Source organism: Rattus norvegicus, chromosome 17 (assembly GCF_021556685.1).
Source record: "Rattus norvegicus strain SHRSP/BbbUtx chromosome 17, alternate assembly SHRSP_T2T, whole genome shotgun sequence".
In the NCBI taxonomy this organism is placed as follows: Eukaryota; Metazoa; Chordata; class Mammalia; order Rodentia; family Muridae; genus Rattus; species Rattus norvegicus.
In genome coordinates, this window is record NC_141550.1 from 88,140,099 (window position 1) to 88,154,632 (window position 14,534).

Sequence of the window (14,534 nt, forward strand, 5' to 3'; positions counted from 1 at the left end):
CTCGGCGCCCCCCGCCCGTCCGCCTCCCCCACGCGAGTCTGAAATAATAATCGTAGTATTAAAGGCAGAGACCGGGCGAGACAATGGGGAGGTTGGCGAGGGAGCCCCGCGCAGGCTTAGCAACACCTCCCAGCCCCGCAGAATAATACGGCTCGGCCCCTCTGCGCGCCCTCCCCCGAGCGCGGCCGGGAGGCGGCGGCTGCGCCGAGGAGGAGGAGAGGCCCTGAGGAGGCGGCGGCGGAGGCCGCGCGGAGGCGGAGGAGGCCGCGCGGGAGGAGGAGGCCGCAGCGCGCGAGCAGGAGGCCGGCGGGGGAGCGGCATGAGCGGAGCGCGGCGGCCGTGGCTGCTCTTGGCCGCGCTCGGTGCCCATTGACAGCGGCGGCGGCAGCTCGCTCCAAGATGGCCGCTTGGCTCGCATTCATTTTCTGCTGAACGACTTTTAACTTTCATTGTCTTTTCCGCCCGCTCAGATCGCCTCGCGCCGGCCGCTCTTTCCGGGTACGTAGGAGGCGAGGCGCCGACGGGCCGTGGCCGGGGACTGGTGGGGGTCGGGGCGGCGTGGAAGTGGGGGGGGGCGGCGGCGCTGACAGCGTGGGCAACCGGCCCGCGCCCCGCGCCCGCGCCCGCGCGCCCGCCGCCTCCCGCGGCGCCGGACGCCCCGCAGCCCGCACCAGCGCCGCCCGGCCGCGCTCCAGCCGCTCCAGCCGCCGCCCGCGCCCGGCCGCGCCGCGCCGCCCCAGGTTTTAGTTCCCCGCTCCCCCGAGCGCCCCCCGGCACCCTCGCGCCGCACATGGTCCCCGAGAGCGGCACTTGTGTCTCCAGCCTGCGCGGCTCCCGCGGCCGCTGCGCCCTTTGTTGAGAGGTAGACTTTGCTGAAAAGGGTACGGGATCCTGAGATCGGGCGCTGCCTGGGTCCAGTGGCTTCCCTCCTCTCCCGAAGAAAGGGCTCTGGAGGTCTTTGAACCTCCAAGGAACGCCCCCATTTTATAGGGATGGGTACTGTGGGGGACAGCGATCCCGACGAGGTGGGTGTTAGGCTGGGGGGAGCCCCGACAAAAATGTTATTAACTTAAGTTGGAGGGACACTTGTGTGAAATTGGATGGCTGGTAAGATGGCGGTTCCCAGTTGTTTCCAAGGTCTTGTGCATTTGTGTTGAAAAGGGTAAAGTTTTCAAGGTGGTATTTGTTGGGAGTCGTGGACAGAGGTTCCATACGTACTTGGGGCAAGCTCTTTGGGAGGTGGGCATTTCAAATTTAGAGCTTTGTTTTGGAGTGAAGACGGTGACTGGACGTTAGCCTTGCTGAAGCTTTCTCCCCCCTCCTTTTTTTCTTCTTTTCCCTTGAAGACAACTACAACTTTCCTCTTTGCTGTGGGATGAGCCGAGACTTGGGTCCATTGCATTTTATAGATTTTGTTCAATGTCAGAATAGGTCATGTAGTTAAGGGGATGCTTCGGGGAAGGAGCACTAACGCGTTGATTGCTTATGTTTACGTAGTCATTTGGACTTGACAGCGCTGGGGCATGATCTTTTCCCCAGAGCTTTACAGTTAATAATTGGAAATAAACAAGGAGAGAGACTTTGATCATTCCCAATTGCAATAAAAGGATTTAGTGGGCTTAGTGGTCACGGTTCAATATCTGAAAGAGAATTGAGCATTAACCCCTTCTCTTAAAGTAGACAAAATTCCGGGCATATTTACCCAAATGCAGATGTGTGATGGTAATTCAAGCTACTTTTAAAGGAGCTTCCCCAACCTTTGGGAACATGTTGTAAAACGTAGTAAAGACTTGATACTAGAGGATGTAAAAATGTGGACAGCATGAGTTCTGAGACTATGTAGTAACATTTGGGTCTTAAGTAGACTAGTGAGATTAAGGAGAATTAATCGAGGTTGTTTTTTTTTGTAAAATTATTTTATATACTGTGTTTATAATCTATAGTAAATTGTATTTTTCCATGTCTTCTATGAAAGGGAAATATTTGAAATAATCTACGAGGGCAAATTATACTATTGTAATAATATCTTTAAAACTATGTAAAAGATTGTGTGTGCATGTGTAGACACTCAGATACCACATACAAACTTTTGTAAGGCATGTAAGCATTCGGATATATTTGATAAGTCCATTGACAATCTACCACTGAGCTCTTGAATGTATGTTGTGTCCAAATGGGCAAAGTTCTCCCCATCAGTCAGGTCACCCCCAAAGTCACCCACACTTGCATTTGTGCTGTGAGCCCCCAGTGGGATTATGGAGTTCATTTGCATTTCTTAGGTTGCTACCATCAGAGCTGGCCTCTGTCTTCCTTCACATTGACATCACTGGTGTTAGGCCTCCAACTACAACTGACAGCTCCAACTAACTAAGCTGTATTTCTACTATTGAGTATTTTCAGCGTTTTATGCTGGTTGCATTTTTATGATTTGTGCAAGAGGTGCACCTCTGGGGTGCAAGAGGCTAAGTCTCACCAAACATTCTAGGAAGTCTTCATGAGATTGTCCGTATTATCCAATAGGGTAAAATGATGAAGAATTGATGTTCTTGATGTTCGTATCAGTAACAAAGTGATAATTGATTAGCATTAAGAATGGTTGTAGGCCAAATTACTTTCATCTGTGGGAGGGCAGTTCCGTGAATTCCAATTTAAGGTGAACTTGAGAGACTTTGGTCAAGTGGCTCAAAGAGAACTAACTGGTGTCCCCTCTGTTGAGGTCCTGCTCTCTGGGTTGGTATTTGCTCTCTTGTAGTAGAGTGACACGAGAGGATGCAAGGCTCTGTGGTGTGAGGACTGGGTATGGTTCCTTTCAAGGCTCTTTCTAGGAGAGGCTGTGGTTTCACAGGAGAGTTGTCTTTAATTGGGAAGAGTGGTCTTCAATCCCCAAGTGCGGTTGGATTTACATCTTGCTCCTTATTAGTGGCATAACTTCATCCACAGCTTCTCAGCCATGTAGCTCACGCTATTTGTTGACTGAGTCCCAAACTAGTAATGCACAGGTTGAAGTCACTCTCAGGGAAGCTTTTTGGGTTTGGGCCATCTTTAGTATTCATCCCTTTTAATTCCAGTCTTGAGGTATGCTGGTTGGTTTTTCCCTCTTCTGTATTAAGCTTTCCTTAGAATTAAAGTCCCAGGTGCATTTTGTTAAAATTATGCAAGTTCCTGGATTTTCATTGCAGACAGCTCTGAGGCTGAGTCAGGTGTAGGTCAGTCTTGATTTAGATTCTGTGGTGGATAAAAGGGTAGGCGAGGCTGCATCCCCACAGCCACGTCCACACAGGTAACTGACTCCCTGAGTACTGTCTGCTGTGGTGTTGCTGACAGGTCTCAACTGCGAGTTTTCTAAAATGTATCTGTGAGTATTGTATGGAACTTAGGTGAGAAAAGACACCCCCCCCAGCCCCCCTTACTCTGCATTTAGCTTTGGGGATGGGCTGGCCTCTTGACTTTTTGCACCTTGTCACTATACCACCCACTAAAGTAGTTTTTCTGGTCTCCAGAATAGTTTATTCAAATGGAAGTTTGCGCCTCCTTCTCTTGAGAAACTGATTTCTGGATTGAGCCCTTCCAAACACTTTGCATGGCTCATGTAAACTACTGGAGGCTTTCTAGAGAAGGGAGCCTTAGAAGTTCAGTGCAATAAACGCCTCTGCAACTCCAGTCTTGCCGGGCAGGGCTAAGTGCACAGTTGGCAATTCTCAAAAGATCTCTAAGTAAGATTTCTGACATAGCGAATGATAACAGGACAGTCAGAAAAAGGCAAGATGAGAAATAGCTCTTCCTTCCCAACGGTCACAGAACAGACCCGGAGAGTGTCTGGAATGGCCGGTGCACTCTCTTTGGGGTTGGAACTCTGGTGGCCGTCACCCGAGGATCGACACCCTGCGTCCCCGCCCCGCCCCTCCCCCGCGCCCGCCACCCCGCACGCCCGCAGAGGCTGGGCTCGGCCAGCTCCGCGCAGAGTTGCAGCGGTGGCTGGATGCCAAGTGTAAGTGTAAGTTGCTATGGAAACCCCAACAGAGGCGAGTTCCGAATCCGGAACAAGACCTAGCCCGGGGCACCTCGGGATCCGCCCCTCACATCCCGCTCGTGTCCGCGGCGCCCAGGCCTCAGCCGAGGCCCACGAGGTGCTTCTTTCCTCGGCACCCAGTCCGGAAATGCCGGGGATGCAGGAGGCTCACTGAGCGCTTTCCCTTTGTTGGGCCCGAGCCCTGCCAGGTTCTGGTTGCTTGAGCTGTCTAAACAAGAATCACGAAGTTTTTGACTAGAGGTCCCGCAGGAAATGCCACAGTAAATTCGGAGACTTGGATCAAGCTCTAGTGGCTAGTAAATATCTGCGGCGGCTTCGTGGTGGCCGCAGCAGAGCTGCGTGGTGTCTGCGGAGCCTGAGGACAGCTGGGAGAGACAGACCGGAGTCCACTGGGCTCCCAGCCCCCAGCCCAGACCTTTTCATCTCCAGGAATGGCCTGAGAGGCCAGAAGTAAATTTAGTTGGATCCTTTTACACCATTTAACAGTGGAGGTTATTCTGATCTCATTAGTAAATTCCTTTTGTAGAAAACGTTTGGAGAGCCAGCTGTAGAGTGTTAAACGAGTTTTATGAACCGCACAGCGTTTCAGGGTATACAGTTTCTTGGAGTTGTGGAGATAATCTCAATTCTCTTGAATTATAGCCAATACTTTTTTTGTGTCTTGCAGGGTCTTTTATCAAGCAGAAATGCATCGAACAACCAGAATCAAGATCACTGAGCTAAATCCCCACCTAATGTGTGTCCTGTGTGGAGGGTACTTCATTGATGCCACTACCATAATAGAATGTCTACATTCCTGTAAGTACACAGTGTTAGCCTTCTTGGGTCTGTTGGGTCTGTATGCTTCACTGCTCATCCTGACCATTAAAACTACCAACATTCCCACATTCCTTGGGAATGTTAGTACACATTGTGAGATCTCCTTTCTTATGTATGTAGTGCATTGTTACAATTAGGCAGTGTGGAGTTTTTAAGGTCTTAATGAGTTTCACTTTTTTAGTTTTCAGAAATACCTTCTTCTTCATTTCCCATCCTTGAATTTTCAGTTCCGACATTATAAACTTTCTAAACTCACACAACCTTTTTATCTTCCTATTTCTAGTCTGTAAAACATGTATTGTGCGTTACTTGGAGACCAGCAAGTATTGTCCTATTTGTGATGTCCAAGTTCACAAAACTCGACCACTACTGAATATAAGGTAAGAGAGTGCTGGGGCAAGGGTGGGGGCTGGGGGGTGTGGCCACCGCCATCCCTGGTTTTGCTTTGCTGGAAGTTTATTCCTGACCTTTGCTGTATGGGAAGGGGAGGGGGGAGAACTTTAATTTCTTGTTATTTTAATGACTGTGTTTAGACAAAGTTTGGTTTTATTCCAGTATTTTAAAGGTGTCTGTCCTTTAAAAGTGAATTAGTTTCCCTTTCTTGTGCATAGCTTTATTGACTTCATGACAAATGAGCAGTGTTTTGTTTGTTTGTTTGTTTGTTTGTTTTGTTTGTTTGTTTGTTTTGTTTGTTTGTTTGTTTGTTTTGTTTGTTTGTTTTGTTTGTTTTTCCACTTCCATGTTCTTTATTCTTACTAGTGAGAGTTAGGATTTGTTACCTTGTGAAGGGCCTACCTCTCTTGACTCTTGGATGTGAAGAGGGTATCAGCAGGGTTGAGAACAGCCGCCAGCCCTCCTTGGGCTTTCTCCTCAGTGCTTTTACCCTCAGTCACAGCCAAGAAACTCCCCAACACCCACAGTACCCAGAACACAGGACCAGTTCTAGGTTTGCCTTATTAATTGATTCTTACTTTTTCAGGTCAGACAAAACTCTTCAAGATATTGTATACAAATTAGTTCCAGGGCTTTTCAAAAGTGAGTAAACCCATTCAATGAAATTTTTTAAACTGTTGATTTTGCCTACTATAACCAATGTCTCCCTTTCCCTTCCCACATACCCCAGATGAGATGAAGAGGAGAAGAGACTTCTATGCAGCTCACCCTTCAGCAGATGGTAAACTTTGGGGCAAAAGACATTTACCTGGGGAAGAAAATCTAGTCAGTTATTTAAATTATTGTATTTAAATCATCCCTTCTATCTGCTTATAGGTAAAATATTGTTTTTAAAACTGACTTTGAAATGTCTTTGCAGCTGCCAATGGCTCCAATGAAGACAGAGGAGAAGTTGCGGATGAGGACCGGCGGGTCATAGCTGACGATGAGATTATAAGCTTGTCTATCGAGTTCTTCCACCCAAGCAGGCGAGTGCTCCCAGGCTGCTGTGCTGCAGGCACACTAGGTGGTGTGGCCCACTAGGTGGTGTGGCCCACTAGGTGGTGCGCCCACCTGGTGCTTTGTTTCACTGTGATTTCCTTTCTCTTAGGTCGGATCGGAAAGTAACTAAAGAGAAGCCAAAGGAGGAGGTGTGTTCTGTACTGCAAACCTGGGAGGGGACTTTGGATTTCATGCTGTCCTTTAGACTATGAGGGGGGGTTATATGATATTATTAAATGGCCATGTTGTGTTAGGATTTTGTTGACTTAGTATTTTTAATATTAGATTCAAAATGTAGCTAGTTGAGAGTTGCATTTTGGTGTGACTGTTAGTACCTTTTTATCATATTTAGGCAATTCAAACTTTTTTTTTACCTGAAAGTTAGGAATTGGAAGCAAGTTACTTTTGTGAATGTGCTCCTAGGTGAATGATAAAAGGTACTTGCGATGCCCAGCAGCACTGACGGTGATGCACTTGAGAAAGTTCCTCAGGAGTAAAATGGACATACCTAATACTTTCCAGGTATCTACCTCGTGCATTGCATGTAGACTTTAAATTTAAATTTTTTAATTTTTCATTCTGAACCTTAAGCAATACAAAGAAATCTTAAATTTAGTGTCAAAAATTAATATATCTCTTAAAATGGTTGGTGAAGATGCTTTTTAAAGCATTTTGGATTCTATTTAGATGGCAAAAACACAGGTGTTTTTCTTTGTCCCTTTGTCACTGAATATCTGACCTACACTTCAATAGATTGACGTTATGTATGAAGAGGAGCCTTTAAAGGACTACTACACGCTCATGGACATTGCCTACATTTACACCTGGAGACGGGTAAGTAGTCCTCTGCCCTAGGTAGGCCACATTGGCCCAGTGGAATTGAGTGGTTTTCTTTTCCCTTTTAATGCTGTAGAATGGCCCACTGCCTTTGAAATACCGAGTTCGGCCAACTTGCAAAAGAATGAAGATGAGTCAGCAGAGAGATGGACTGACCGCGGCTGGAGAGCTGGAGAGTGACTCTGGGAGCGACAAGGCCAACAGCCCAGCGGGAGGTGCTCCCTCCACCTCTTCCTGCTTGCCCAGCCCCAGCACTCCAGTGCAGTCTCCTCACCCACAGTTCCCTCACATTTCCAGTACCATGAATGGAACCAGCAACAGCCCCAGCGGTAATCACCAATCTTCCTTTGCCAGTAGACCTCGGAAATCATCAGTAAATGGGTCATCAGCAACTTCGTCTGGTTAAGAACTAAGGGGAAGATTCTTCACCCCGTTTGAGATACCTTCATCCATTACAGCTTAGAGATGCTAATACATGTGACTGTCGTCCAGTTTGCTTCCTTTGTAGTGACATTCAATTTGGCTGTAAAAGATGGACTAGATGGGATACTTTATATGGATGTTAAGTGAAAAGAAAGAGTCTCTAAAGAATTGGATTCTGAGAAGGCGGGCAAGGTTTTTTCTGTTAGGAAAGATGTGAAATGGTTACTGTGACCGCTGTCTGGAACTGGAGGTGTTCTGCAGTGGGTAGACAGTGGGCCATCCTTTGTTACTCTCCGCTGACGCCCATATTACATTCTCTTCGGTTGTTCTTGTTGTTATGCTGTTTGGTGACCCTGTAGAAAACAAGTGCTTTTATCTCCAAGTTCAGCAAATGGAAAGAATAGGCATAGAATGCTGCATTCTATGTACCCATGTCACTGTGAATAACAATTTCTTGCATATTTAGCCATTCTAATTCCTGTTTGATTTTTACTTCTCTGTTGCTACGCAAAATGATCAAAGGAAACTTGTTTTACAATCTGTATGCCTAAAAAAGCGGGTACTAGCGTTTATTTTCCTGACTTGTTTAAATGATTCGCTTTTGTAAGAATCAGGTGGCATTATGCTTATTGTACAATGCCATATTGGTATATGACATAACAGGAAACAGTATTGTATGATATATTTATAAATACTATGAAAATATTGTGTTTCATACATTCAAAAACAGTTGTAAACTTCTCTAAATGGGTTCGACCTTTGCAGATACACAGTGCACCCTATGCTGAGGCTTGACACCAGCACAGAATTGTTTTAATGTTGATGGCTAGTTTCAGAGTCTTTTCCACTGAGAAGCAAATGGCAGATCTTCATAGCTCTGGCTTTTCTCCAATAAGACTTTCAGAATTAATGTTGCAGTAAGGAAAAATTTTAACCAAGGCAAATGGAAACTGTTTTAATTTTCAATTGGTTAAAATAGAACTAATGTGTCTTTAAATACTATTTATCAGTGGACTTCTAAAATAGATTTTAAAGCCAGCCAGTTAGTTGCTGAAGTAAAACATTTTATCTACAACTTTATTTTAGTGTGTGTGGCACAATAGTAATTTCAAATTTAAGAGTTGTTTTCATAGTTAAAGGAATCTGCCTTCTCTGTAATATCTGGAAATAGAAGCAATTTACTATGAGTTTCTACAGGTATTTTTAAATAGAGCAAACATGTTGAGTTTAAAATATGAATGACCCTACCAAGTCTCAGTTTGCTTTGGTCGAACTTAGCGTGTGTTTATCAGCCACCAGTTATCTGTGAGGACGTTTCTTCCATATGAATCGTTTCATGTTTGTATGGACCCTGTAGCTAAGCATTTCATGGTCTACAGTCTGCAAAAGAAGCACAATTCTATTGCTTTGTCTTGCTCATAGCCATTAAATCATTACTTTTACATATATTGCTGTTACTTCTGCTTTCTTTAAAGATTTAGTAAATGTTTTATGAAGCCACAAAATACATATATTTTTATTTTGACCTAAATTTGTACAGTCCCATTGTGTGTGTGTCATTTCTAATTATAGATGTAAAATTGAATTTCATTTTTAATTGGGAAAATTCAATAAAAGGATATTCATTTAGAAAATAGCTATGATCTTTAATTAAAATTCTGCTATGAAAAGCACAATGTGCAGAAGTTTTGGGAACCCTGTAGACTGTAAGAGCTAAAACCTAAGGAGAATAGTTGTTGTCAAATGATGTTGTCAGTAATTGCTTTGTTGTACATTGCTTGGAAGCCCAATGAAAGGAGTATCTGTTTATTTACAATCTTTGAAGCAAAAGTTACCAATGTTTACCAATTTTGGTGAATTTAACTCATTTTTCTAGACTTTTCTCGAGGTTTTCACAGCGTTATCTAAGACAAAAGACATCTCACCCTCTATGATGGACTTACTTCTGAGTGCTTTTGTTAAAGCCTCAGAGGCTTACTAAGCAGTGTGTCACCATACTTGAAAACATTTCCATTTATTGTATCTGGGAGGAGGCTTTTTACCCTTACTCAATTTGAAAATTGCTTAAGCTTAAAGGATATTTCAGTCAAAATTTGTCTTTTAATAAAACAACAGAAAGATACATTGTGGTTTGCTTCTTAAATGATCAGTCATTGCTGCTCTTTGTTTAGGTTTAAAACCTTTTCCAACTTCCCACTTATCTTCAAAGATTTTTTTAAGGGAGCCCCTATCGAATATCCTGAGTTTGTAATTTACCATTTAGGGTACACAAAAAGTAGGCTTTAAAGTTTGACTTTCACTCCCAAGGATATTCTAGCATCCTAGAATACAAAGATAATAACCAAGTGGTCTACAGAAAATGCCCAAATTGATCCCACAGACACTTAGCTTAAAGGTAGAAAGAGAAATGGGGCCCGACTGCTGTTGTGTAAATAGTGATCTATCTTGCTTTACACATGCAGAACACTTTACAAGTACTTTTACCTCCTAAATTGCCGCCGCTAATTGCCCTGAGTAGAAAGGGGTTGCCCTTCAGCTGACTTAACTAGTTAAGCACATTGCTTCATTTCCATGTGCCCACATTCAGATGTTAGGCTCTCTGGAACTAAAATACAACAAAAGCAAAACTTTCCTTCATCTTGTTTCCCCAGGGTTGGAATTAAACTGCTTGTGATATCTTTCATTTCACTGTGCTTGTTGTGTGGGCCTATCAAGAACAATTTTGTTTGAAACCTTTAAATGCCCACATGAAATCCTTCTCCTTGTACATACCAGCAAGAAAGCAATCCTTTTTTTACATGCCGTCTAGGACTCAGGATTCAGGAGCGCCTTGCACCAGAAACCCAATCAGGATCCTGGGGGGAAAGAAAGTTGTTTCACTTTTCTCTTTGTGTTCAAAAAATTTAAGACACTTTCCCTCCCACTGCACCAGGAATAACAGAAGTTCGTATATAGTGCTTACAGGAGAGATTGAAAGAAAAGGCTGGTAGTCAAATTATATTTAAAGTAACTATTTTCTTCGTGTGAGCCTTCTAGCCACACACAAAACCCTTCTCAAAAAGTGCACGTCCCTTTAATACACCTAATTAAGTGGAACATGGATCCCAGCTCTAATTTAAAGGTCTTAGAATATATATATAGCTCAGGGAAGTTATCTTCTTGTATAAAATGAACAGTACAACAGGTGGTTATTTCCAAAACCACACCCCCAATCCCGACTTCTGCAACAACCGCACCCCTGCCCCCAATCCCTTGTTCCCAAGTGGGGCTATAGGATCGGGCTTTATGTAAGGAAGAGAAACAAGTTATCACACATCCCAGCCTCCAGTCATCCTGCTGAGAAACAGTCCAGGGGAGTCCTTGAACCAGAGAATTCGCCCTGCAAATCTCAAGATCACCCAGCTTTGATTATGAAAGTCTCTGAAAAATGTTTACACAGTCGAGTGTTTCCTGTTTCCGCAGTTAATTTTTAAAACGTTTTTTTCTTTTGGTTCCTAAAACGGATTTCCTTTATTTGCATCAGTTTCTTTTTCTTGGTGTGTAATTTCTGGAGGTATTTGTCACACGAAGAACTCCCTAAAACTGTCTTCACCAAGCCCGAATCATCTGTCACTCCCGGATCATTATAGGAGTTCTGAAAACCTACAAGTGGAAAGTTCATTGGAATCTCACTTAGCCCCTTGAATAAATAGTAAAACACCCAATAAAAATTTCTGAATTAAATTCCCTTTTCTTTGACCCTTGCCACAAAAATCTACTTCCAGAGATTATCAGAAGAACTTTTTTTTTTTAAAGCTGCCGTTCTTTCAGTCACCTACACGTCAATAAAAACATCCCTGCTTGCTATTAATTTGGGGCCATCATAAACCCCAACTTTAAATTTTAAGGTTTGTGCAGCTGGACGATCTCCAACTCGGTTCTAAATCAGGTAGAAGCCAAGCTGACAGGACTGCCTTCACTTAGATAGCTATGGATCTTGGTATGAGGGAAACACGTCCAAAGTTGGGACTGGGAAGCAATCAAGAGGTTGCGGCAGTCTTCCGTCAAAAGGACCGAGAAACAGGGGAAGATATTTCAACAGAAGCAAACCAGTTGCAAAAAATAAAGCCGGGGACCAGAGCGATTGTCCGGATTGTCACACGGGTCCAAAAAAGGAGCCTGCAGTTCCGAGGAGAGGCGTGGGATGCCTGAGGAAACGGCTTCGTTGAGAAGCCAGCGCCGCGTTCCAGGTCAGGGGCAGGTTAGAGGCAGCATCCCTCAGTCCGTCCCTTTCTTCGGTCTTGTCCTTGAGCCGCAGAGCAAGCTCTGGGTTCGAGCCCGGCCGCGCTCCGCCTCTCCCCTCACACGAGCCGGCAAACGAGCGCAGGCCGCGAAGACCCGGGAGGCCATTTTGCGCGTGCGCCGCTCGCCTCGCGCCGCCCCCAACTCCGAGGACGCCGCTCCCGCCAAATTTGAATGCGAGCTCCTCAGGCCGGGCCGGGCTCCGGAGGCCGGTGGACCCTGAGGGCTTGCCGAACCGGAGCTCGGGGGCGACCGGTGTCCAGAGCCGCGGCGCTGCAGCCTCGGGACCCCGCCTTCTCTCTGAAGCTGTCCACAGCTGCGGACCGCGCGGCCGTCAGGGCGCGGACCGGACTCCCGGGTGGACCCCTTTACCCCAACGCTGCATGAAACCACCCCTTCGTCCCCTCCTCTCTGCACGCCGTCGTTGCAAAGCCATTGCCCCTTCTCCAAGGAGGTGTCCTTGGAGCTTGAAGTCCGGGTTTTGTTGGATGGATTTGAAGCAAAGTTACTAACAGATTGTCCCCGCAGGTGACCAGGACCTGGAGGATGGCTTGCTCGCTTTGAGCGCGTCCATCTCCTGGGTGGGCGCCCTGATGGCAGGGTGGAGCGGGCGAGGGTGACAGAGGCAGGGCATCTCGTGCTCTCTGCGAAGGATCGTCCAAGGAGACACTTGTCCTCTACGTGGGTCGTAGAGCCGGGGACAGGGGCGCAGGGACTCGAGGGCTCAAGGGCGCAAGCGCTTCTCTGATCCCGGGGAAGCGAAAGTGGCTAGCCTGGGGCAATGCGTGCAGGCCGATCCCCCCTCATCTTTGCAGCGGGCTGCAGAAACCGCCATTTGGGGACGGATTTCGGCGTGTCTGTAGCACGCTGTGTAGGACGTCACAACTGGCTCTCCCACGTGGCTTGTCCTTAACACCCCTCCCCCCCATTTAAGCGAATGCAAGTTCTCCCCCTGGTTTTCCTCTTCTCGGGGAGAGGCACTGCCTTACCCGGCCTGGTAGGGACAGTCCCTCGGACCTTTATACCCAGGGGCCCGTGTGACAGAGAATGGAGCCCAGCCATCCTTTCTCACTGCCGAGGGTCTTATTTCTCTGTTGCTGAGGAGCGTGTCTAGATCCCCGCGGTCCCCTCACGGGTCCTTGCCTCACACCTCCGAGGTGTGAGATAGGGAAATGGGAACCTAAACCTGCGGGGACTGAAGCCACCTGGCCAGTGGCAGCCCGCGAAGGACACGGGACTTTGCGTGCAGCGGCCGATCCCCACCCCCAACCCCCGTGGAGGCGTCACGGGGTCCCCATTCAGACCCCAGGAGCGAGAGTCGGCCACCCGGCGGAGAACAAAGGGCGATTCTTGAGCCACTCTAGGCACGGTGGACTGCGGGCGGGGGGCAGCACGGACAGGACACCCGGGGGCGGGCGCGATCCGCTGGCGTTCCCGGTGTTTGAGGGGTTGCAGTCCGGGCTGCCATGTTGCTTTCACGGAAGGCGCGGGGATTTTTTGACGCTTGCGAGACCGCGCGGCCGCCGAGCGCAGAGGCCTCCGGCTCCTCGCCGAGCACAGCTGCGGTAACAGGGGCGGAGGGCCTCAGGGAACTGGCGAGGGCGACCATCCCGTGGGCGGCCAGGGCTGAGCGCCTGCCGCGGCGAAGCCGCTTCCCTCGCCACCTTCCTCCCGAGGCTGCAGGCTGCGCTCTGCGGAGGCTCGGTTGCCACTAGCAACCACACGACAGCGATTCGCAGCCCGGGCCATCGCCACGGCCGCGGGGACCTCCGCCTCCTCGGACGTCTTCGGGATTGAGCATTTGAATCTGGGGGTGGCCTTCCTTGACAGCTCTCTCCCGGACCCTGGCCTCACCCTCCAGTACCCTAGGCTGGGCTCGAAAGCCAGAGTCTGGGGCTTAGCCCTGCCCCCATGGCAGACAATAGGGGCGGCTGGCGACCTACAAGGCGGCAGCAGGGCCAGGGCGGAACCCACACTTTCTTGGAGTTGCGGGCGTTTTCCTGAGCACAAGGTATAGGTATAGGTTCCCTCTTCTCCGATTTAAGTCAAAATCCCCTTTCAAAAACCAGTAAATTGGAACAAGGAGGGTGTCAAATAATGCGACAGCAAGATGGTCGGTACCTTTCTAGCAAAGCTGACACCAGGCAGACCTCAGGGTACTTGCTCTTGGTAAGGGATGGCTCTCCTAGAGGCATAAATACACTTATGGTTTTCCTTCTTTGTGCATCACAAATATTTAATTACTTGCACTGACTCAAACACTGCAGGCAGGTTCTTGGTTCTTGTTATTTATTAAATGGATAGAGCACCTCACCTCCACTCGATTTCATTTGATGAACCACATAGCAGCTTTAATCAGTGAAGACTCAGGGGTTGCATAAAGTTTCACTCCCACCCCAGGTGTGTGTGTGTGTGTGTGTGTGTGTGTGTGTGTGTGTGTGTGTATGTGTGGTTGTTGTTGCTAAGACGCAACTTTTCAAAACAATCTTAGTGTTTCACACAGGTATTACTGAGGAGAGACCTTTAAAGTATGCTGCAAAGTGTTTTACATTATAATATACATAGCCAAATTTCTTTGGTTCTTAATACTTGCCCTGGCCTTAAGTAGCTAACACTTTTATCTGAATGGTTTTGTGGATTGAAGTTTCACCTAAATCGCAAAGGTGAGACTAAGTTCAGAACTCCTGTGGGGGACAAGCACTTCTCACAC

The 14,534-nt window shown here is 47.2% G+C and overlaps 1 protein-coding gene across 4 annotated transcripts; it reads left to right on the forward strand.

Moving 5' to 3' along the window:
- The first annotated feature begins 359 nt into the window (after positions 1 to 359).
- Bmi1 (BMI1 proto-oncogene, polycomb ring finger) lies at positions 360 to 9,665 on the forward strand. Of its 4 annotated transcripts, none has more exon segments than NM_001107368.3 (10): positions 360 to 498; positions 4,698 to 4,828; positions 5,133 to 5,229; positions 5,829 to 5,884; positions 5,973 to 6,023; positions 6,162 to 6,270; positions 6,393 to 6,432; positions 6,707 to 6,805; positions 7,037 to 7,117; positions 7,197 to 9,665. In NM_001107368.3, coding segments are annotated over 9 exon segments (975 nt in total). In that variant the 5' UTR covers positions 360 to 498; positions 4,698 to 4,716; the 3' UTR covers positions 7,527 to 9,665.
- The last annotated feature ends 4,869 nt before the right edge of the window (positions 9,666 to 14,534 follow it).